The sequence below is a fragment of the Mirounga angustirostris genome, unplaced genomic scaffold, assembly GCF_029215605.1.
Source record: "Mirounga angustirostris isolate CCGP_5_RB_7025 unplaced genomic scaffold, mMirAng1.0.hap1 SCAF_7, whole genome shotgun sequence".
Lineage (NCBI taxonomy): Eukaryota > Metazoa > Chordata > Mammalia > Carnivora > Phocidae > Mirounga > Mirounga angustirostris.
The window spans coordinates 125,421,130-125,446,349 of NW_026991715.1; the positions used below are offsets into that span (position 1 = coordinate 125,421,130).

The 25,220-nt window shown below is 33.5% G+C and overlaps 1 protein-coding gene across 4 annotated transcripts in view; it reads right to left on the bottom strand.

Annotated features, from left to right (window-relative positions):
* Positions 1-25,220, bottom strand: part of NIPBL (NIPBL cohesin loading factor) — a 205,628-nt gene that overhangs the window by 38,991 nt on the left and 141,417 nt on the right. For all 4 annotated transcript variants that reach the window (XM_064596787.1, XM_045862229.3, XM_064596788.1 and 1 more), the window contains 18 exons: positions 22,217-22,414; positions 21,896-21,967; positions 21,717-21,806; positions 19,885-19,988; positions 17,517-17,603; positions 14,715-14,946; positions 13,758-13,909; positions 13,106-13,186; positions 12,280-12,380; positions 10,834-10,972; positions 8,848-8,930; positions 8,131-8,263; positions 7,133-7,276; positions 4,380-4,469; positions 2,652-2,866; positions 2,435-2,537; positions 1,734-1,832; positions 1,486-1,632 (listed from right to left, as the gene is read on the bottom strand). In XM_064596787.1, coding sequence (XP_064452857.1) covers positions 1,486-1,632; positions 1,734-1,832; positions 2,435-2,537; positions 2,652-2,866; positions 4,380-4,469; positions 7,133-7,276; positions 8,131-8,263; positions 8,848-8,930; positions 10,834-10,972; positions 12,280-12,380; positions 13,106-13,186; positions 13,758-13,909; positions 14,715-14,946; positions 17,517-17,603; positions 19,885-19,988; positions 21,717-21,806; positions 21,896-21,967; positions 22,217-22,414 — 2,270 coding nt within the window. The remainder of the gene's footprint in view (positions 1-1,485; positions 1,633-1,733; positions 1,833-2,434; positions 2,538-2,651; positions 2,867-4,379; positions 4,470-7,132; positions 7,277-8,130; positions 8,264-8,847; positions 8,931-10,833; positions 10,973-12,279; positions 12,381-13,105; positions 13,187-13,757; positions 13,910-14,714; positions 14,947-17,516; positions 17,604-19,884; positions 19,989-21,716; positions 21,807-21,895; positions 21,968-22,216; positions 22,415-25,220) is intronic.

Here is a 25,220-nt window from a genome sequence, read left to right on the forward strand (position 1 = left end):
ATTTAGCAAAAAATATAGATGAAATATGGTGGTAGATACATGAGTGTTCAGTGCACTTACTCTTCACAAATTTTCATAATTAAAGAGTTTTAAAAATAAATAAAAAGCATTGGACACTTAATGTACAAATTATTTCCATTATGCATTCTGACAATCGTGAAAATATTTTAGGATATACTACTTGGGTAGGTGCTGTCAGTTCATTAGCTTTGAGAATCTTCTTGATTTTGCCTTTCATTCTTGAAAAGACTAAGGCACTAAAAGGAAAAAATTTCTTCCTCTCTTTCCTTAAATTCTGTTTCAATCAAGATTTTATGCTAGTTGAAGCTGAAATTATCTTGAACTCTCAGTCACATAATATTCTGATAGCAGACTAAATGTGATAAACTCTTGTCATTGTGGGAACACCCAATCCTGTGCCTGACACACCTCTGTTAACAGAAGTCAGTATGCCTACAGTGGGTGATGCGGAGATTCCACAGATATTCTGTAATGCCAATATTTCCTGTTTCCTTTTATTATCCAGGAAAAGGCTTTAGGACCAGAGAATTCCATGACATACAAGAAAAGCATATCTTAGAATAGTATTTCTTAAGTTTGTTCTTAAGACTCAAATGGCTTTCTCATTTCATTTGCAGGTATCTAAAGTTTGCCATAATTCAGCTTTAAGGAAACATGCAGATATACACAAAGGATCCAAAAATATAGTCAGATACCAAAATTCTGCACTTAGCTCTCAATGAAATAGTTCTTCTTGTTTATATACATACATACAAATTTATTCTAGATTCCTGTCCAAAATATTTATGCCATTGTAGTTCCTATCATTTACTCAGTGTAAACTTGCCCCATTAAAAGGCAGTACTACTTGAAAAAAGGAGTCCAATTTTCGACAATGATTTGTTTTACAGTATCGAGCAGTCCTCCTCTTGAAACATGCCCTTCTTCAGTTCTTTGTTTGGGCCTGGGGCTGAGTGGGTTTGAAATCGCTGTCTCCTGCCCTTGCTGGCACTCTGTCCAATCATTAGCACTCTTAACTCTCAGCTCAAGGTGAGGTAGGAATGGAGGACCTTTTTTCTACTTTCTAAATCTGGGAGACTGGAGATTAGAATCTGCCCAATACTTTGCTGTCCAGCCACCACTTTCTGGATTCGATTCTTGGCACCAGGAGTACCTGCTAGCTTCCCCTGCCTTCCAACCCATTGATTTGTCAGCACTATAGGGTCACAAATCTTAGCTTTTAATTCTCAATCTGGTTTAAACTGTCTTTAGGGTGGATATGTGAAATAAACATTGACAGGTTTTCTGGGGGCTGGGGGGGGGAGAAACAGGTCCCCCTTTAGAAAGTTGCTACAGTACAGAGATTAAGCAATATAAATATATGACTGATATCTACTTTTCTAGTTTAACAATTAAAAAAAATGTGATACTAGAAAGGCAAAATTATATTTATGAATCATAATAAAAATGACAAAACAAACATACCAATATTCTTTCAATCAGCATATCATAATACTGCTCAGCAAGCTGAGGTCGACAAAGAACAAATCGACCTAATAATTCTACTGCTGCTTCTCGAACACTAGTGGAGTTATCCATTAATCGTCCATGAACTCCTCGTTGCATATCAAGCTAAAGGAAAATGAAGAAAATATAATTTATACTAAGTAGAGCTAATATTTTAACTTGAATGTAGTACTCAAATAAGAAGAATCATTTGTGCTCTTCTTTACCCTTGCTAGAATACTGGGGTCTACAGCAACAACCTCAGATAAACACTTCATTGCTTTTGTTCGAACGGCAATTGCGTTTTCACCAAGAACTCGAAGGATCTGCCAAGCAAACATTGATATTTTCAAAATTTTAGTATAACATTTAACAAAAAATAACATGAAAACATGCAAAAGAAATGAAAATACTGTATTTACATCCCTTTAACTTTTATATGAGTAAAAGATGTTATCTTACTGATCCAAAGTTTTAACTTGAAGGTCAGTACAGTAAGTGAGGCATTCTATACTCTACGGCCTTTCCTTTATCCTGGCATTCTCAATTAAACCGGTTTTTTATTGCTATGTTTCATTTGCAAGGACACATAGCCCTACTAAAACCTTGCTATGAGTAACTAATTCAGGATATTTAGTATCATTTAAGTAATAATTTGGTAATTCAGTAACAACATCATTCTACCTACACCATGTATGTATATTCATACAGATATATACCCATTTATCTGTAAAACAACAATCAATACGTAAAAGTCAAGCAAAAAAAAAAAAAAGACCTTTAACAAATATGGAACACAGAAACAAATGCTACTTTCATAATCTCTTAAAATATCTGTTCTCAACAACGAATAGACATAAACTACCCCACAAATATCCATAATCAGAAAAACCAATATCACTGCATAAGGAATTCTGGTCCAGTTTACCTGTGTCAAATAAATATCAAAGCTCTGGGCAAACGGCCTCATAGAGGCCAAGTATCGAACAATCAAACAAGCATCATCATAGTCCACAGTATCAGAGTTCATCCTACAACAGAAAGTCATTAAATTTTTATTTATTTAATTTTTTTGCAAAGAAGATAAATAGGTATCAGAGACATAACTAACTGAAAATGTAAGATGCTTTCTCTCTGGATCTTACTTTAATGTGCTGAACTGAGAAGGTGTGGTTTTGATAATGCTTCTAAGAAACTTTTTCCGGTTTTCAGCTCGATGCATGATTTGACCAGTTGTCTCAACTTCCTTCGCATGATGTGTTCCTTCAGATGATTCTTCATCTTTTTGCGTTTTCATCGCTTTTTCTGTTTCCAGAGTTGTGTCACGGAACCACTGGGCTATATAGAATTTGCGAGAAAACTGAAAAGAAAATAGATTAAGACTTGAGCTTGACGAAATTAGCGAAATTTCAAAATGAAATCAGTAACAAAATTTCTAATCCATTGATAAAATGCTCACTCTCAGGAATAAATATTAAGGTGTACTTTAAAGCAACTTCCAGAAGATAAAAACAGATTTTTTTTGTGTGTGTGATTTTTAAAATGATTTTTTTTAATTCTTATGTTAATCCCCATACATTACATCATTAGTTTTAGATGAAGTGTTCCATGATTCATTGTTTGTGCACAACACCCAGTGCTCCATGCAGAATGTGCCCTCCTCAGTACCCACCACCAGGCTAACCCATCCACCCACCCCCTCCCCTCTAGAACCCTGTTTGTTTTACAGAGTCCATCGTCTCTCATGGTTCGTCTACCCCTCCGATTTCCCCCGCTTCATTCTTCCCCTCCCGCTACCTTCTTCTTCTTCTTTTTTTTTTTTCTTAACATATATTGCATTATTTGTTTCAGAGGTACAGATCTGAGATTCAACAGTCTTGCACAATTCACAGCGCTTACCAGAGCACATACCCTCCCCAGTGTCTATCACCCAGTCACCCCATCCCTCCCACCCCACCCCCCGATAAAACAGATTTTAAGAAAGCTGGAAGGTTTGACTATCGAATGATAGAAAACTTATTATTTTACTTTGTCTTAACACTTGTATTAATGATGTCAAAAGATAATTTGATAAACACAGTTGTATTAAATCTAGAATACTACTATCAATTACTTAACAAACGACAGCATCACACATAGGTCAGTAAAATTATACAGAAGATAGGTCAACTGGGAAAGTTTAGAACAATAGGATACAAGTCTAAAGGTAAAAACTTTAGTGACTTTCAAAATACCCCCTTACTTCTTCAAGAAATACACAGCCAGTTATTATTGAAATATTTTAACACTGAGGCACACCTATAATCCGTTCCTTTCAATGCAGACCGAAAACCAGCAGTAGTTGGCTGAAAAGCTTAGTTATCTCTTTAGACTGCATATCTCATCAGCAAAAAAAATAAAGAAGTACCCTACTGCATGCACAGTTTCCTCATACAGTTCATAAATTTTATATACGAACCTATTATACTAATAATTTGGATATATAATATACATAAAAATATAATTAAGGATTATATTTAAAAATATACACATGGAATTCTAATACCTTCTTTTCATATTCTAATAGATCACCTCAAGCACAACCTGGGCCATGTCTACTGTGAGAAGCAATGATCTAGCTCAGTCTCAAAGATAACTATGAAAAGATGTCTATTTCCCATGTCACACCATTTTAGTGTAATATAATATCTACCAGAATTTCATGAGACAAATCAATCTATAATCATTCTTTTTTGTTTAGATCATCAAGTACCCTTCTGTTTCAAAAATCAGTATTCCAAATAACTTTCCTTTTCAGGACACTTCTCAATTTTCTTTCAGACCCAATTTGAATCTGATGTGTTATTTCCAAAAAAGGGAGAAAAGGTTCCTACCACTAGTGAAGGATCGGTCTCAGTGTTTTCATCCAAGTAATCAAGCAATGCTTTCTGCAGTTGTTGTATTTCATCTTCTCCTCCTGAAACCTACAAAATAAACCAAGTAAGAACAAAAAAGATATGGGGCGCCTGGGTGGCTCAGTCAGTTGGGCGTCTGCCTTCGGCTCAGGTCATGATCCTGGAGTCCTGGGACGAGCCCCACATCGGGCTCCCTGCTCAGCGGGGAGTCTGCTTCTCTCTCTGCCCTTCACTCTGCTCATACTCTCTCCCTCTCATAAATAAATAAAATCTTAAAAAAAAAAAAGAATGCTATTTTTGAAAAACATATTATTAATTGATAGCTGAGATTGAGACTGGCCTCTATTTTTATGAACTATATGTCATCTTTATTTGAAGGAGGTGCATAGGTAGTGGGCATAAATATTATCAGAATAATGTGTTAAGTATTCAGAAACAGGGGCGCCTGGGTGGCTCAGTCGTTAGGCGTCTGCCTTCGGCTCAGGTCATGATCTCGGGGTCCTGGGATCGAGCCCCGCATCGGGCTCCCTGCTCTGTGGGAAGCCTGCTTCTCCCTCTCCCACTCCCCCTGCTTGTGTTCCCTCTCTCACTGTGTCTCTCTCTGTCAAATAAATAAAATCTTTAAAAAAAAAAAAAAAAAGTATTCAGAAACAGGAAGGTCCTAGCACTGGTTTTCTGTATGGAAAAAAAGAGGCCATTCCAAACTTTAATGTAAAAATGGAAACTGTTATTATCTGTTTTACTATTTGTTATAGCTGTCTTTGGGATATTTAAAAACATTCTGAAAGAGAAATACTTTTATTTATAATACAAAACAGTACTTTATTTCATGTAGGATATTAAATATATGTTCACTTGATCCAGGAACAGAAAGATACTGACTCTTAAGGTCCTGTCATGAACAATATACAGCGAGAAACCGTGAGCTGACATTCATGTCTAAAGCTTATACTCTAGCTTTACCACACAAAATGCCAATATGGTTTAGAATATCTCTAAATAGAAAACAAAGACTAGAATAACCCATGTTCTAAGAGTGTGGCGAAATGGATGCATGGAGAAATCCATCATAGCACTGTAAACTAGGACAGTGTAAATTGTCCAAAAGCAAGGTGGAGGTATGTCAAGAACTGCAAGAATATTTACAAATGATCCCTCCCCTCAAGTTTTACAGTGTACAACCGACACGATCATATGTAATGAAGAAGTCCTAGGTCCACTCTAAGAAATACTGAAACCTGGCACCTAGGTCTTTGTTTCTAAATTACCATTCTCGAATAAAAAGAACCAGTAGTATTTGGTGAAATGGCAGATTCCAGGGCTGAGGCAAGGAAAGTAAAAGAGGATCAAGGATCCTGAAACATCTTGTGCCACAAAGTTCTCAAAGAAAGATGGGATGGGAATATATAAAAAAGATACAAAAGCCAGCTAAAAAGGGCTCTCACTGGTTATATCTAGGACAATCTGAGCATCAAAATAATGATAGCAACAAATTATAACCTATGAAACAGAATAGGAATGGCAGCATTATTTTAGATGGGAGTATTGTATTAATGGTAATTTCTTGCTTTTCAAAAGTGTACTGGGATATTTAAGCAGGAGTTCTTGTTTATAGAAAATATACACACTAAGCAGTGGTTCTCAAACTTTAGCATTCATTAGAATCACCTGGAGGGTCTATCAAAAAACAATGCTGGGCCCCACCTACAGGAATTTCCTATTCAGTAGGAGAGTCTTTAGAATTTGCATTTCCATCAAGTCCCTAGGTGATGTTAATATTAGTACTTCTTGTCCAGGGAATCATACTTTGAAATTCAAGGGTAATGGGGGCATTAAGTTTGCTCAAATAGTTCAGAAAAAAAAAATGAACACACAGATATACGTGACATATACACAGACACACACAGATACACATGTATATTTTGCATGCATGTAAATGTTGCACAAAGATAAAGCAAATGTTATAAAATATCAACAATTAAGGAATTAAGGAATTTGGGTGAAAGGTTTGTAGGAACTCTTTGTACTATTCCTCTTTTTTGTGTTTAATATATAAATTATTAGTAATATAAATTATTTCAAAATACAAAGTATACTAAAAAAAATGTAAAAGGCATTTCTAATGGCCAGCATGAATATGGCTATGAATGTTTAAAAAAAAAAAAAAAAAGAGTAGAAAGAAAATGGAAACAGTTGTATATGGTAGGATTAGAGATCATTTACCTAATAATTTTCTTAAGTCACTTTTAGCATTAGTAGCACCTCACGCACACTTAAAAAAAAAGTGAAGCAATAAAACACTTTTTCTCCAGACATGAAATATCTATTTAATAAAATGAAAGGAAGACCTCCTCACCTTTCCCCAGTATAAAAAAATTATCAAAATTCAAAGGTATAAAATGACTTGATTGGGAATGCTAAATCATCTTAGTAAACTAAAGATTTAAATAAAACTTAAACGAAACAGAAAACAGCATCATACATTTATAAAAGCAGTTCACAGAAAGAAAGTAAACTAAGGATTTATATAAATCACTTAAAAGTTCCTGTTAGACACTATAATATACCCAATGGTATTAACTTTCTCTGTGGGGCTTTTGAAAAGCCCACTTTTAGAAATGTAAGATCTTACTTTGAATCTATAAAATGAAATGCAACACTAATATAAGAATACCTAAAGAAAGTACTTAACTAATATTTATCCTCATAATTTTAATCCTTTATCTCAATACCTGTTTTAAAATTCGTTCTATAGACCCTTGATCCATTTTGCTTGTAACAGCATCTTTCCTTAATCGTGCAGCAACAGTTCCAAGGTAATCAAGAGATGCCACTCTTAAAGCCATCTCTGTTGACTTGTTACTGAATTGATGAACCTAAACATAAAAATAATTTTAATTTAATCAATTTATAAATTTTTAATAGCAATTTATCATATAAATTCCAAATCTATGTTGTATTAGCTGAAAATTTAAACAATTTTTGTGATATTGTTCCTAAGTGACTGCCTTTTGAGAGTTTCTGGAACCTGACATTTTCATTAAAAAAAAAAAAGTATATATTAATCCTAAGAACACAGTCATTTTCTTTAAATGTAGGCTCAACTGCTTACTTGTGAAAAATGGGATATTACTGAATAAGAACTTCTTATGCTGGAATTCTAATGCCTATGAAATGTTATCTTGGTTTCAGAATAGCATTACTACATTTTCTGGTTCACAGAATGTAAGTTCCCAAAAGCTTTGTAACAATTTGCATTGCACAAGTTTAAATAAATTTTAAAAATAAAAAGAGAAATCATAATATTTCTTTGCATTTTCCTATTGTATTACATGAGAACTAGAAAGTGTCATGTTTTTAGAAATACTCTTAATGATGACAAAGTGTTCATTTTAATCAGTTTCATGCTTTGAAATGAATTAACTGCAGTAACTTATGACTCAGTGTTGAGATGCTTTTAACTAACAATATGGCACTTCCAAACCAAAGAAAAAAGTTTTTAAAGCACTGCTACCTTATGTAATGAAATGAAAGCACCAAAATCACAAGATTTCAAAGTTTTCTACAAAATACTGACAATACTGTGTACAGTTATGCACATGCAAAAATAAAGATGCAATGGTCATATTTCCTTACACATTTTTAAAGAATTCATCATCTGTGAATCAGAGTACATCCTCATTATGTTGTCTTCTAGTAATCTAATAATCTTTAAATGCTATACTCTTACCAACAGTCTCCCTAACAAACTAAGGAGTAGTTCAGCAGCTGGCCATTCAGGCTTATTGACTGTTGAAAGAAGGTCTTGAACAAAATTTTCAAATAGTGGTCTGTAATCTTCTTCACCTTGCTTACTACCACATCTGTTCGAAGATAAATAGTGAAAAGGCTGTGAATTTAGGTGACATGTCTACCAATATGATTGAAATTTTGTTAACTAAGTTTTCTTTTCCCCATATCTAATAACAAGTTATAAGAGAGTACATTAAATATAACATGGCATAAAATGAATCTATTTCTCAAATTTCATTCTTGCCCCTGCTAGGGAATTCATTTATTGCCTAGTATAAACACTACTTTTCAGCAAGTACACCACATTTTTAAAAATGACCACTCTTTCTCTGAGATTACCACAAATTCTTATGAAGGCCGACTAAACCACTCTCTACAAACTTTCCTATTCAATTAGAATTCTCCAATATTTACTGAAGAAAAATTACAGAATTTCAATCTAGTACTTCAACTTGTGGAGTCAAACATAGAAGTAAGTTCCCAAGAAGATTTTAGTATTTCAAATGCCTCATTTTAAAGATTAGGAGACAAAGGACAAAGGTGACATATTTAAAGTTCAGGTTATGGCAGGAAACTGGATTAACCATTTACTTAAAATAAATGAACTATTTTCTATACTGGGGAAATAAAAATCAGTTATATTAGTTTTGCTCACTTTTTAAGGAAGATGGAAAGGAAGTTTTGGGCTGTTCTCATGGCTGTTTCGTAAGAGTTGGTAATGACAACATCTTGGTCAACCTAGATTGAGAAAAATGAATTTACATAGATATAAGAATCAAAAAAATAAGTTCATTCAGTTACTACTGTCATGTTATTACTGAATAGGGGCAATACATTTAAACATTAAGAAGCTTATGGGGCACCTGGATGGCTCAGATGGTTAAGCATCGACTCTTGATTTCAACTCAGGTCCTGAGATGGAACCCTGCTATGGGTGTGGAGCCTGCTTAAGTTTCTCTCTCTCCCTCCCTCTGCCTCTCTCCCTCTTCCCTCTTTAAAAAAAGAAGCTTAAACTATTCTTTTATATATAAAGACAGAAGCTACAATTAGTAAACACATTTCAACACTTTACTGAGTTTATTTTAGTTTATTAAAATATGAAAGAGTAACACACAAATGTGGTTAGCAAATGCAGTATCAATAATTTCTTATGATCTAGGTCAGAAGAAGAAATTGATTGAAACTACAAAAAGAATTTAGAAAAAGACATTTCAAGTTCCAAGTTTAGGAAATGCTGCAATACAATACAAAATAAAATTCAATTCCTTCATGAGAAATTTCAAGATTAAGATATAAAGTCAATTCAAAGTTGTGGAAACCCAAAGGTGAAAAAATACATGAAAAAGCTCACTAGTTACCAGGAAAATGCAAAATAGAACATGGTATCATTTCAGACTACTAGGCAAAATCTAAAAGAAAGAAAATAAACTAGAATACTACTTTTTTGAGCAAACCGACAAGTTCTAGTAAAGTTAAAAATACATGTACAAAAAAATATACATGTACACTATGATTTAATATTCTACTTCTAAGTATACCTAGAGAAACTCTTAAATCGTGATACAGTTATAGATGTTTAACCCAAGTCAAGAGAGTCTGGTATTAGCTATTACGTATTAAAAACAATGTTGACTGAAAAAACAGCTGTAAATATGTCACTATATCATTTACATAAGTTTAAAAAATTCTATGTCAGGGGTGCCTGGGTGGCTCAGTCGTTAAGCTCTGCCTTTTACTCAGGTCATGATCCCAGGGTCCTGGGATCAAGCCCTGCATCAGGCTCGCCGCTCAGCGGGAAGCCTGCTTCTCCCTCTCTCATTCCCTCTGCTTGTGTTCCTTCTCTCACTGTGTCTCTCTCTGTCAAATAAATAAATAAAATCTTAAAAAAAAAAATTCTACATCAAATGTATGCAGATAACTATATAAGTAAGTAAATGGAGGGAGATAAACATTCTCATGATACCTGTCACCAAAGACAAGGAAGGAAAGACTGGAGAGAAAACAATCAGATTCAAAGAGTGACCTCAACTTTTTTGATAGGCATTTTTCACTTATTTACTTACTTAATTATATACTATTATACACATACGCAAAATTCTGAAAATAATGGAAGAGAGAAACAAAATCATTCCTGTTTCTTTTTAACCTTTTATAATAGTATAAGAACCTGGAAAAATTGTAAGCTTTGATGGGTAAAAGCTACAAAACCAAGAGCAAATCTTAGCTATAGTTACTCAACAGTGAGGCATAAACTCATCTTCTGCACGGGAATTACATTAATCATATTACAATTATATGTTATGGAGTAGTACAGATATTATATATTATAATATTCACTTGCACATTCACTATCTAACTTCAAACTTAGTGGTTGGTATGAAAGGCTTGTTAGCTATTATCATTCTCATTTTATAGCCAAAGAAACAAACTTGGATTAAAATGATCCATATGTCTCATGACTGGTAGACAAAATAGTCAATACCAGAACTCATGTTTCCTAAAAATCAGTCTAGTGCTCTACAAGGATCCTAAAGACCAACCATAAAGCTCTAATTAAGAATCTTACGTCAGTTTTGTAAGAATGGCAGAGAATTTAGGTGCTTCTTCCTATAAAAGTACAAAGTTATAAAAGATTCCTTACTTTTTTATTTGAGTCCTCTTCTGAATTAGAGTCCTTCTCTGATGATGGTAAGTGTACAACACACTGAATTAGTTGTAAAACCAGTGCTGTAACCATCTGGATATACATAGGCTCTCCATCCATATCACTACTATTTAACCTTTAATGGAGAAGAAAATATTTAAATCATACAAAGAATGAGAATTTCACTGTACATGTCATCTATCATCTGAAAATTTCAGGATGCTTTACTAATATTTCTAGGCATTATCTTTAGTCCTTGTAATAGTGTCCTTAAGTCAAATTATTTTTAATAAATTAGAGAAAGTACCAATTCAATGTCTATACATACTTAGATAATTAAAATAGTCAAAGGAAAATGCAATATTTAATACAAATTTCTATATTCTATATGCAGTGCAGGCAAAGATTTATACATGAAAAATGTCAAATATTTCTCAAAATGATTTTTAAAATGAGCAAAGTCTTCTAGATTTCCAAATGCCCATACATTCTGGTACTCATTTTCTTATTAAAATCTGATACAGTCAGCTCTTGATCATCTGTGGTAGGGTATGAGGGCAGTGGCATAGAATATAAAAAAACCAAATTTAAATCTTTAAGTCTAAAGATACTGTAAAGGTGTAAGAATTCTCTTATATACTGATAATTATTTTACATAAGACAGCCTTCAAAACAATCTAAATATAACCTATATGCCAGGTCAACACACTTAATCACTCAGGAAATTATAAGTTATGATAATGATGATGATTCCCTAGGACAACAAAGACAATAATGCTGACTACAGCAGTGGATAACATTTCTTAGTTACCCTGTTGCTTAGTGATTTAAGAGCTTTTAATCTTCACGTCTATTCTCCATACTGCTGCCAGAGTAATCTTCCAGCTGTTAAACATATTATTTAATGACTTTCTACTGTATAAAGGATTAAGTCCAAGTTCCTTAGTATGGCTTATAAAACACTTGAACTGCCTTTGACTTTTTCAAGTCACATTCCCTATCATGGCTTAATCAGGGATGATTTTGCCCCTCAGGGGACATCTGCCAGTGTCTAGAGAAAATTTTGGTTGTCACAATTGGAGGGGGTGGGTAGGTGGGTGGTTCTCTTGTCATCTAGAAGTTATAGGTCAGGGATGCTGCTAAGCATCTTACCATGTACAGAACAGCCTTTCACAACAAAGTATTAACTGCCCAAAATGTCAAAAGCATCATGACTGAAAAACCCTGTCATAGATCTTTACACCTGAGAATCAATGAACTTCTCTTTAAGTCCCCCAAACATGCACTGTTTTTTCACATATCTAAGCTATTCTTCATGCTGCTCTGACTAAATTGCCTTTTATTTGATCACTAAAATAAAAATCACAGTTGAGGAATAAATTTATAAGGACTACAATATAATGTAATTCTTCACTGTACTTAGCCTTTGATATAATTAGTTACCTGAAGTTCCTCAAACTCCTCTTGCTGGTTGGTAATCTTGCAAGTGAAGTAAAAATTTCTTCCAAAATTAACTGCCTATGTTTTTCATATCTTGAGAATACCTGTTTAGTAATTATAAGATTTCAAATTTAGTTTATATTTATTTGAAAACAAAAATGATATTATATCACATGATAAAAAATATCTGCCATTTACAATGAAAATGTTTTCAACATCTTCAATGACAATGACTTAATTTACACAACTTTTCCATCATTAATTACAACATTCTTGTAGAAGTCAGAGTATACTAGTTTCATTTAGAGGAGTATACTATCTTGGAGATGGAAAGACAAAATGTAAATGATTTTAAACAATTCTGATTTAATTGTAGACATGAAGGAATTATTAATGGAAATATTTTTTAAAAATTTAGAAGGGAAAAATAAAACAAGACAAAATCAAAGAAGAAGACAAACTGTAAGAGATTCTTTATCAAAGGAAACAAACTGAGGGTTGCTGGAGGGGAAGGGGTGGAGGGATGGGGTAACTGGGTGATGGACATTAAGGAGGCACGTGATGTAATGAGCACTGGGTATTATATAAGACTGATGAATCACTGAACTCTACCTCTGAAACTAATAATACACTATGTTAATTAATTGAATTTAAATAAAATAAAATAAAAATTTAGAAGAGTTTAAAATATAAGGCAAACAAAAATAGTCCTTATGCTGAAATAAATCTATGGAAAACTTCAATCTGCATTAAATTTTGCAAATTTGGATTAAATGATATCAGTATTATTTTTCCAGGGGGATAACTAAAAGTACGAATTTATACTTACTGCAGTGACTAACTTAATGGCACATAATTGTAGTTCACTGACATTTTCCACAAAAAATGGTGTTATTCCCATTGATGATACCTGCACACACAAAACGTAATCGGTATACATCTCTACTTGATTTCGGTAACATTCTACCTTAACTAAATTCCAAAACATTCATAAACTTACTGGAAAAAACTGAGAGGTCATTTTCTTTCCCCTCATTAATCATTAGTATCAATCTAGTTCTTTCTCTGCTCCTTTCACCCTCAAGCACAGTACATTAGTACATACTTTCTTTCCATAGCTGCCATTCCACTGATCTCCACATTTTGGGTTGATAAATGTTACAATATAAAGAAACAATACATTTTGCTACTCTGGATGAAAATATTCTGGCATATTTCAAAGGAAGTAATCATTTACCTTTCAAAGAATTTATGGAGTTTAGAGTTTATACTATATTCACCTATCTTTTGCCCTAAATGTTTCTTTTTAAAACTTCCCTGGACTTGTATTTCTTCATTTTATATATATTCTGAATGGAAAAAATTAACATAGTGCTGGCATTATTACCGAGCGAGCAAGGTTATACTGAACTCACTTAGACCCTCTATTCTTACATAGTTTGGTCTAAGATTGAACAAAATGCTTAAAAAAAAAAACTTACCTGAAGAATTGTTGTGTCTGTAAGAAGCTGTATCTCTAGCAATTCTGATAAGCTGCTAACAATGTCACAAACTTTATTATAAAGCATTACTATTACTCTCTGCTTATGGGTAGAACATTTAGCCCGTTTTGCCTTTGAACTTAACAAGCCTCCTAAAATGAAAGAAAAAATTCAAACAAGTAATTTATCAACTTTTAATAATTTTTAATAAACAGTAATAAAATTGTATTCTGAAGTAAGAGAACTTTTTTTTGGGGGGGGGGATTGTGCTACATAAAAATATAACCTGGCAAATAAAGCTGGTTATTTATTAAAACAATATTATTCTCTAGGGATATCTAGATAGCAAGTAATCATTCTTATAACAGATAATCTATGGTATATTCCAGTGGCTACTAAATTTTTGTAAAATATGTATCTTTATTTCTATTTTTTCTCATTGGTGCAGGACAGTAAGATTATATTTCCCTTTAAATTAACTTGAAATTATTAAACAATAAGTAATTAATTGTAGATTATTCATAAACCAAGTATGTCCCCTTCTCGTTAAATGTACATGTTAACTATTTCACTGCTAATTTATGAAGGTTATAAATAAGAGAAAGATTATACATCTTGAATCAATCCATTTTGTAGATAACTAATATTCTGCATAAAATTAGGGTGAAGTGATAAATAGAACTAGAAGCTAATATTATCTGGGATTTTCCCTGAACAGTAGAAATTACTTCCACTGTATGTAAATATTTGTTAAAGAAATTATACTTGAACAAGTACTGGATTAACGAAAAGTTCTAACTCTAGCCAAATCAAAGCCAGTATTTATTACAATTTATATGATCTAGTAATTTTTGTGCCATTTTAAGTTATTGCATTCTGACCCATCCAACATAATAAAATTAACAGATAATTTTGACATAATATTCAAAAACTTCCAATATAAAAAGGCAAACTAACCTCCGTGAGGATCTAATCTGTAAACAGGATCATACTGAGGATAGAGTGTATTCTGCAAATGAAATTTAGTGTACTGTATAACTCTTTCAATTACATCCTCAATATATACAGCTTTTGGCATGTTAGGGGATGTCATAATGTTGATAGTTGTAAGACAGGCATCTGCTGATTTTGTAACTCTCTCCATAATAAGGTCTCTCCATAATCTTTCTTCTTCTTCAGTATCATTATTCTATAAAACAGTACATTGTTAATGAAATGGAAATAAACGTATTTATGTTAAAATATTAAAAAATTATGATATATTCGATTTTCATGGTGTTTTGATGTATATACATTTCTTTTTTTTTAAGTAAGCTCTACGCCCAATGTGGTGCTTGAACTCATGAGCCCAAGATCAAGAGTCATGTGCTCTATCTACTGACTGAGCCAGCTAGGTGCCCCGATGCATGTACATGTATATTCATAAACATCAGGAATGAAGTACAAATACTGATGTTACTTTAAGATTTTTGTTTCAAAGTTTTCAAATATAATATATTCTATCTCCTAATTCACCACTAGATGACACTCCAATAACAAAATTATAGTATCTTCCATGTACTTTATCCAAACCTAAGATTTTAGGAAAGACTGTAATTGTATATAAATAATTTGGTTTGGAGTATAAACATGATAGTCAAAACTTTGCAAGTTCTGCTTGCTGTTCTGAGAACAAAGCGAAAATTAAAACGACAAATGGTAGAGCTGCATTTAAAAGTAGTAAAATGTTATTGACTCAATCATTCCCATTTGTTTTTCAAAAACACAGTATTTTTGAAAGATACTAAAAAGTAGTTATTATGCAGACTACCGAAAACATAATTTATTTTCTAAAATGGGTAATTCGACAACTGACAGAAGACTGCATTTTAATTTACACACTAGTAACTTACATTACCAATGGGAAGGAGTGCTTTTAATCTCATTGAGAGTGAAAATCCTTCTATCACATGTTTACTTATGAAATACTAACTTTATACTCTAGGAATACTTTCAAATGCATGCTATTCAAAGCATATACATTGGGAAATGAAGCAAATAAAAGCAAAATATATGTAAAACAGAGAAGGGCTTTCCAATCACTAATGCCTACAAACTCCATTACTTTTTTCCTAACTCTCTAAGCTTTCTTCCATTTAACTGCTTACATACCTACTCAAAAAAATAAGATAAGGCAGCTTTTCTTTAATATTAAAATTGCTGTATGGAAGAGTCAGTTAAGGAGGTTTATCATTCATGTAAAATGTTAAGATTATCTGCAACACATTAAATATTGTTACGGCTTCAGGAATTAGAATAATTTCATTAAGATTGAGTCAGCCAGCTCTCCAGAACTCTAGATTCTTGAGATTAATTATAATTTCTTGTCAAAGTGTTTCAAATATAGTTTGAAGACTAAGGATATAGCAGATTGCCACTACTGGTTTCTCTAAGCCCTTTGTTTCTTTCTTTTTTTTTTTTTTTAAGCCCTTTGTTTCTGATTCAAAAGCTGATTTAAAAAGGGCATTGGAAAAATACAGATATATTTAAGAAACCATAGAAATACATCTGAGTTTATTTTTCTACATTTTTTATTCCATGTAGATCACTTAGCAATCCTGTGGCTTCGGCAAACTCAAGAACATTTCTCTTATAAGATCCAGCACATGTACTAAATATATACAGTATATATGCATATATGAGATCGCTTCTTGGCCTTTTGGCTAAGATCAAGTATATGCATATATGAGAATGGAAATACATATATCAAAAATGTTAATAGTGGTTATTGCTAGATGAGGATATGGACCTTTTTGAGCTTGTGGTTTGGAAATTTTCTGCAATAAGGAAAATTCAGTAACTTAAAACTTTTCCAAATTCTTATCTCATTTTAATGCCCATAAGTATTAATGTTCGTATTCATTAATGGTAGAGCTATCAAGATCAATTCAAATATACATATGATTTTGAAAGTCTGCTACAATGCTAAGAAGGAAGATTCCAGACAATTTACTTTTATCAGTTTATAAACCATTACATTATGTTGCTACTGTTTTTGACATAAAGGTACTAAAATATATTAACAGTTGCTGTTAATGTTTATTGAGAACTTAATATATGGAAACATTGTTAAGCACTGTACATGAATTAAATTATTTAATACTTTCAATGACCATTTGAACTACGTATAAAAATGGTATAGAGGTGCCTGGGTGGTTTAGTCAGTTAAGCGTCTACGTTCCGCTCAGGTCATGATCTCAGGGTCCTGGGATCAAGTCCCACGATGGGCCCCCTGCTCAGGTGGGAGTCTGCTACCCCCTCTCCCTTTGTCCCTCCCTCCATTCGTGTGTGCTCTCTCTCGCAAATAAATAAAATCTTAAAACAAAAAAAAAGGTATATAAGGATTACTGTTTTAGGATACACTATAAGGTTTCTATTTAATTCTCCAGGAAGGTCAAGAAAAAGAATTACTATCATTTCATAAATGAAAAAAATATTTTAAATACAATCATACACAAGGAAGAGCATAATGTAAAATTAAAGAACAGTCCTGTAAATTGAAATGAATTTACATCTGTTGTCTGTTTAGGTCAAAGCTGTGAATCAACAATGTAATTTTGAATTACTAAAAGTGTAATTTAGTAGCACTGCTAATGAATGTAACAAGCTCAAAAAAAAAAATGAAATTTGAGATTTCCCCTATAAATCAGAGTTCTTTTGAAAAAAACCTGTATCTTAACAATAGTAAGGTAAAATTAACAATATGGATCTTGAACTTACATGATTTAACAAAGTGGAAAGCTTTGACCCATCTTGAATATTCTTCTCCAAGATATTTAGGACTTTCACAGTTTTGTCAGTGGAAAGCTAAAATAGCAACATATATATATATATATTTAATCAATAATTGGTAAAAGTGATAAATTATTCAAGAAACATGTACAATTATCACCTTTGGGCTACGGAACATAAAACATTACCACCCGCTTAAAGAGTGGGAAAATTTTCCCACTTAGATTCTCTACTTAAATCTGAATTATGTAGAGAATTAATCACTTGTTTCTGAAAGACAGAAAAGCAAACACAGAATGGGCACATATGCACACTACTAACTCAACTCTTACCATATAGCTAGTCAAGATTTAGTTTGTTCTGATACCTGGCTCCCTGTTCTTGTGGCAGTGATACTGAACATGCATATGAACACACACACACACTCTCTCTCTCTCTAAGTTTTCATCTGTTGATTTAATTATGCTATGGTTTCCACACTACAGTGTTATTCAGCAGGTGTCTTAAAATTCAAGGTGGTATTACGAATGAAGCATAAAACTGTAAATGATAAAAGTTACAAATGTAAAGTAACACCTTTTTTTTTTTTCAGAAGAAATCTTTCTTATTTTAAAAAGTATCTCCTATTTCATTTCTTAGAAAGGATGCTTTCTCTACCTAAAATATTAGTAGTCAATTTAAAGGTTCTGCTAGGAGGCAACTATTACTCATATTCTCCTGATTGAACAGGTCTCCTTTTAGACTACTAGCATGCAACTAGGACTCTCAACCAAATCAGCCAGAAGAGTCAAATGGAAGGATCAGTAGAGTAACTGACATTAAGTACATTTTGTTTATTTATGCTGGAGTATAGAAACAAGTTCCCCCAAATACTGCTTTAGATAATTTCATAACAGATTAAACTACTGAGACTTTTGGTAAACTTTCCATACTTTGAAAATACTCAGCAAATTCACCTTGTGAAATTGAAATATTAGCTATATATAATTACGGAATTTATGAAATAAAACCTAGGATTGGCAGTGTCACTTCAAAAAATTGATGCCATTTTCCTACACAAAAAATAAATCAATGTATCCCTCACTGCATATAGTAATATCATTGTGAACTAACAGCACATTAATTATTGGTTAACTATGTGATATGTCTGGCTTTAAAAATCAAATTCAGGGGCCCCTGGGTGGCTCAGTCCTTAGGCGTCTGCCTTTGGCTCGGGTTGTGTTCCCAAGGTCCTGGGATCAAGTTCTGTGTTGGGCTCCCTGCTCAGCAGGAAGCCTGCTTCTCCCTCTCACACTCCCCCTGCTCGTGTTCCCTCTACTGCTCTCTCTCTGTGTCAAATAAATAAATACAATCTTTAAAAATCAAATTCATAGAAACCTTTGTGCACTGTTGGTGAGAATGTAAAACGGTGCACCCACTATGGAAAACAGTATGGAGGGTCCTCAAAAACCTAAAAATAGAACCACCATAAGATCCATCAATTCCACTTCTGGGAATATATCTGAAGGAAAAGGAAACACTAACTTAAAAAGATATATGCACGCCCATGTTCACTGCATGATTATTTACAATAGCCAAGACATGAAAGCATCCAAAATGTCCACTGATGGATGAACGGACAAAGAAAATACAATGTGTACACACACACACATATATATACACAAAATGTCAATGAAATATCTTGCCATAAAAAAAAGGAAATCTTGCCATTTGTGACAACATGATTAGTCCTTGAGGGCATTATGCTAAGAGTAGTAAGTCAGACAAAGACAAAAGCCATATAATCTCACTTACATGTGGAATCTAAAACCACTACTAACAAACAACCAATCAAACACACAGACACAGAGAACAGATGGGTGGTTGCCACAGGAGTTGGGGATAGGGGCTAAGGTGGGTGAAGATGGTCAAAAGGTACAAATTTCCTGTTATAAGTAAGTCCTCAGGATGTAATGTACAGCATGGTGACTACAGTTAAACTATCCTGCATATCTGAAAGTTCCTAAGAGAGTAGAACTTAAAAGTTCTCATCACAGAAAAAAAAAATGTAACTATGTGTGATGACGGATGTTAACTAGATTTACTGTTGTGATCATTTTGCAGTGTATACAAATATCAACTGGTTATGAAACATGAAACTAATATAACATATGCAATATGATTTTCTTTAGAATAATTTACAGAATACTTCTTTGAGTCTTGTTTTTTAAAAAAGAAATAGTTCAGTTAAACTCTCAGAAGGCAACCATAAACTGTGTTCATTATTATTTATGTAATCTTTGTAATTTTCCTTGAAAACTTTAATTTCAAATATTAGACCTTAAGTAAATATATAAATTTTTCTTTAGTGAGATACCTTATCCATTATACCCATTGCTTTAATTTTAGCAGATTCACTGCCGAGTTCATTAAGCTGATGTTTTCCTAAAAGAAGTTCCTGAGGAATTTCATCATCATCACCTAAAAAACCAAACCAAACAGTTTAGGTACAATAAATAGCTCAAAATAGTAAGCTTAACTTTTTAATAAAATTTCTGGACACACAAAGAAATACAAACAAACTAAACAAATAACAACCTAAGAGGCTTCAGTTAACCTCAAGCAAACCCTGAATGAAAGGACAGGGATTAAAATGAGAGTTCTGACTAAGATGGGAGGAGGAAATAGATCTCTTATCTTCACTACTTTAGATATACTGTTGACCCTTCTCAACCAAGCTCTCTGCTCCACAGAGTATGGACTACATCAACAGTCTCCCATCCCCTCTGGCTTCTGTTTGGGTTCAGCTAGTGGGGTTCCCTGTCAGAAGATCAAAGAGAAGGAGAGTGAGGTCAGGGTATTTATATCCCTCACTCCTTCCTTGTAAGGTCTCCTCAGGCTGCCTATGTTCTCTGACCAAAAGGTTACTGCTTTTTTTCAAGGGAGTCTACATTATTTTCCCTACAGAATGAGTTCTGGTAACTTCTCTTTACCCTTGTTCCTTTCGGAGTAGGGATGGTAATAGTTCCATGGCTGTTAACCCCAGATTCTGGCACCATCTGTCCCCAACTCTGTAACTGGTCTCTTTGTAAATAAGTCCTCCTCAAATTATCCTAATTTGAGAGTGCCATCTGTCTTAATGTTGGGATTCTGTTGGGATCTTAAATGACATGGAAGACAGTCTCTCAGCACACAATTGGTATGCCAAATAATGGAGAAATGCATTAATGATACTTTGTGACTTTCACAAAACAAATACTTTTAAAATAAAGGGTAATATAATATAAAGGGTAATGTAACTTTTAAGACATTTTCAAATAGGTGGACTGATATCAAAATTATTGTATATTATATGGCTTTTGTATAAATCAGGCACTAGTGTTTTTACCAGCCGAAGGTGGCATGGAATTGTTGAGAGTAGCTCTAAATACTGTAAGCAGTGTTACATTTTTATATTTAAAGATATGATCTTTACATATTATTATAAAAGGAATATATTAATATATTAATCCTATTGTATTCTAATTGGTTTACTATCTTGTTTTCCGTATTAGATTCTGTATTACTTAAAGCCAGGGGCTGGGGTATTTATCTTTGCATCTCTAGCACTTAATATACTGCTGACAAAGAGTAAGTATTCAATAAATACTGTCTATAAGAATAAATGAGCAGATGCATGGGTTCCTATTTCTGCATCCTTGCTCATATTAGTACTCTCCTTACCTAGCACCTACTCATGTCTCATCTGAATAAAGGTTTCTTTAATTATTATCACCTACTTTGGTAGCTGCGTTCTCAGGATTCCAAAGACACTATCAATAATACCTGATTATTACATTAAAGTTTTCAGTTTCTTGATAACATAGACTACACTTGAGGGGTGCCTGGGTGGCTCAGTCAGTTAAGCATCTGCCTTCAGCTCAGGTCACGATCCCAGGGTCCTGGGATCGAGTCCCACACAAGGCTCTCTGCTCAGCGGGGAGTCTGTCTGTTTCTCAAATAATCTTTAAAGCAAAAAAAACAAAACAAAACAACCAAATAAACATAGACTACACTTGACTCTACAACTAGATTTTAAGTTTCTAGAGAGCAAAGACTATCCCTCTGTATGCACTAGAGAATTGGCAGAAAGCTTAAATACATAGGTAAATATATTTAAAACTGACTTTATATTTAGAGGTAAATAAATATTTCTTAAAATGATTTTACCAAATGCAGTAAAATCCATATCTTCTAAATTATCCAAAATATTCTCTATTGAGGCTGTGAATCTCTTAAAAGTTGAAGAATCCATCATTTCTACAACAGAGAAAAAATAAAAACTTATCACATTACATGTAGAAAACTGAAGTTGAAGACTATGAACAAAGACAAACTAAAAATGTTACCTTCAGGTGTTAGTTTTGGTTCATAAGCTTTCCTCTTCTTCTGTTTTTCTTTTTTCTTCATTTTTCTAGCAACTAAAATAAACATAAAGAAATATTGAAATACAGGAATGACAACTTAAAATAGTTCTATTTTTGCTTCTAGTTTCCTCCAGAACATTAAATACTGAAACAATAACCACTGCCATTCCAAACTAAATATATACTTCTGTCTTAACAAATAGTTGTTAATTAACCCATAAAAAGGTATCAAATATTCTTCAAAGTTAAAGACCTAAATTTAAAGCAGCTTATGTAAGAAATCCGTTGACACTGATGAATTACCCTCACTAAGGCTGGGAGGAGGAGAATAATCTTCCATGTCAGAATCTGATGGGCTTCGGTTTCGATAACGACCACCACCCGAACTCCTTCTTCCTTCATGAGAGTGGCCACTTCTCCTATGATCCCCAGAGCTTCTTCTGTCACGCTCTTCATATTCCCATGCTTTATCATCATCTTTTTTATGTCGTTTCCTAGAGGCTAGAAGCAAATCCCCATGACAAATAATTTACCTCATTTAAAAAGACTATTAAAACTTGTATGCACTTCACAAATGAACCACATGGGGGAAAATCATTGTGTGGGTCTAGGAAATGGGAGTCATTCTGTTTAATCAGAAATATAAATTATGGTATAGAAATGGTATCACTTATTTTAGCATTATCCTATTATTTTAGATTTAAAGATTTCTACATGAATTTGGTTTGCTAATAAATAGGAATGTTCTGGGAATTAAACAGGGCTCATTTCAAAGAAAGGTATTCAGTGAGTCAGTAAAGATAATATCTAACCATCAGGATTAATTAAGGCATGTAAAACAGTCTTTATCTAGGATTTGGATGAAAAACAGAAACACCTTAAAGCATATGAATTACTGATGGGGAGCAGGGCTTGGGGGAAAAGTAAACTTTTGAGAAAGTGCTATAGAATATGGAGTAATCATGTATACCAACAATGAAAAGCCAAGTTAAGCCCAAAACTTAGGTATAAAGTCAAAAGACTGATAATCTAACATCACAGACCTACAGAGATAGAATAAATCTGTACAGTTGTAAATACTTATATATTGAATTCAGTTCTCCAACAATGTACTTGCTTAAACCCAAGGAGAAATGCTTTTTAAGCTTATACATGCTACATAAACATATTTATATATGTTACCTTCAGTTCCTTCCCCAACCTTCCAAGGGTCTAAGCATTCCATTAAATACACCAGTACTGACAGGAACTTCCAGACAGAACTAGCAAACAGATTTCATCTGACACATCAACTCTGATCAACTGGTAATAGCTGCCTAGAGCATTATATTTCCCCCAAGAAAGCATCATATTTCAACAAGAAAGACTGATTAGAGATGTCTGTCTTGTGAGAGCTTGAGGGCAGTACAAGTGACAAATATTTACCATACCTGCTCTAGGGTGTACCACCACCAACTTAAAACTAGGATAGAGAACTAATGTGTCCTATATCTTGGCATCTTGTTTTGACCACTTGTTGGTGACAATGAAATACTTTCCAGTCTGTTGAACTAAATCTGACTCCCCTGCTTTCTTTGAACTGGCTTCTATTTAGAATTCCTAACTATGATCAATACCCAAATACTTAAAACTCTTGGTGAGTCCCCTTAAAGCCTTAGATTTAAGGATGCTAACCTCTGGCCCATGCACTCAATCTATGCTTGTGCTGGTGCCTTTAGGTGGATAAGCAATGTCTGTACCCTGGCTAATCTTACCCTTACATGCTGCCTTAGCTACTCCTATTCAAGAATCTAGTTTGGTTTCTGGTTCTGGACCCTTCTGTCCAATCTACTGACAGCATAGCAGAAAAAGATAATTTTGTTTCCTCTACTTTTTGGTCATAGGCTTGGCATAGCAAGATAGTTCATAAAAAAAGACAAACATAAGTGCATATATTTAAATCTCCCATGATTTTCTTCGTAATTAGGCATAAATCTGACATGAAATATGAGGAAGAAGTAGGACTCCCCCCCTTTACAATTAGGGTATGCCCCAGTACATTCTCTTAGTGAGAGGCTGCCTTATAAACTAATACGAGGTGTGTGTGTGTGTGCGCGCGCGCATGTTTGTGTCAGAGAAACAGGTCATTTATGTAACATTCACTAAATATTTTTTCAACAAGTACTAAAATACCTACTAAATATGAGAAATAACAACTAATAAGTTTGTTCAGAAATGTGCAGAAAGTAGTATTCTATGATCTAAAATATGACTGACTTAGCCTTTCTGAATTTTAATTTCTTAAGAAATCCATTTCAAGCATTCAATTCTATGATTAGAAAATGCTTGAAAAATCTTACAATTGTTAGCAAGAACATACAATATACTGTATTGGTGGTAATTTTTATAGGCCTTGAAAATTTTGTTTCACATTCATTAAACTTTAGGAAATTTGGATAAAAATAGGATGGCAAATTAGAAAAAACCCCACCCAACTTCTATGATACAGTGTGTTGTAATAAGGCTATCAGGATCCCAATTCACTGTTACTAGTTTGTTCTTTCTCTATTGCCCTCATAACCCTGAAAGAAGTAGGGGAGGAGCTCAGCAGACAGGTAAAATATGCCTTGAGTGTCTTCCACCTTCCCTTTCTAAATTTTACCTACATTGCTCCTTAGCTTATGTCTTCCCTCCTCCTTCCTTCTCCAGCAACCCAATGACCTTGTACTTGTGTTATGGCTACCCATATCTATGTGGCCCAACTTTCAAAGTTACCCCCCCTCAACCCTTCCCCCATCCTTCAATAAAACAATTGCCTTAGTTTTAGATTTTTAGGAAATCAATTTGATTAAACTGCAGTAAAACCTTAAGTTTCAAAAAGTCTCTCAAAGCAGCATAATGCTTGTGCTTATGTTCTCATAATACTTCTACATTTTGTACTACACTGTCTCTTCACTACATTGTTTTTGTCATGGTGTAATGACAATTTGGTTGTTTATGTCAACAACCAACTGAAATTCTTTCATCTCTCAAATCAGTGCCTCTGAGTCAATTTTTCTATAGTTACTTGTATAGAAATAAACTAAGAAAAACAGGAAGCTACTCTGAGGTCTCTTGAAAAATCCAGAGAAACTTCTTGTGCCTAGCAGGTTGAAACTGAGGTTCTCCAACTAATATCAGCTTCCAATATACTTGGGAATAGATGTAACAGGATCCATGGCTTTAAGATGACAATGTATGCTCCCATAAGATGAAACGACAGCTCTCATAATAGAAAGCAAGGAAAAGAATAGTGACTGCACTGATGACAAACATAAGGCATGTGTTG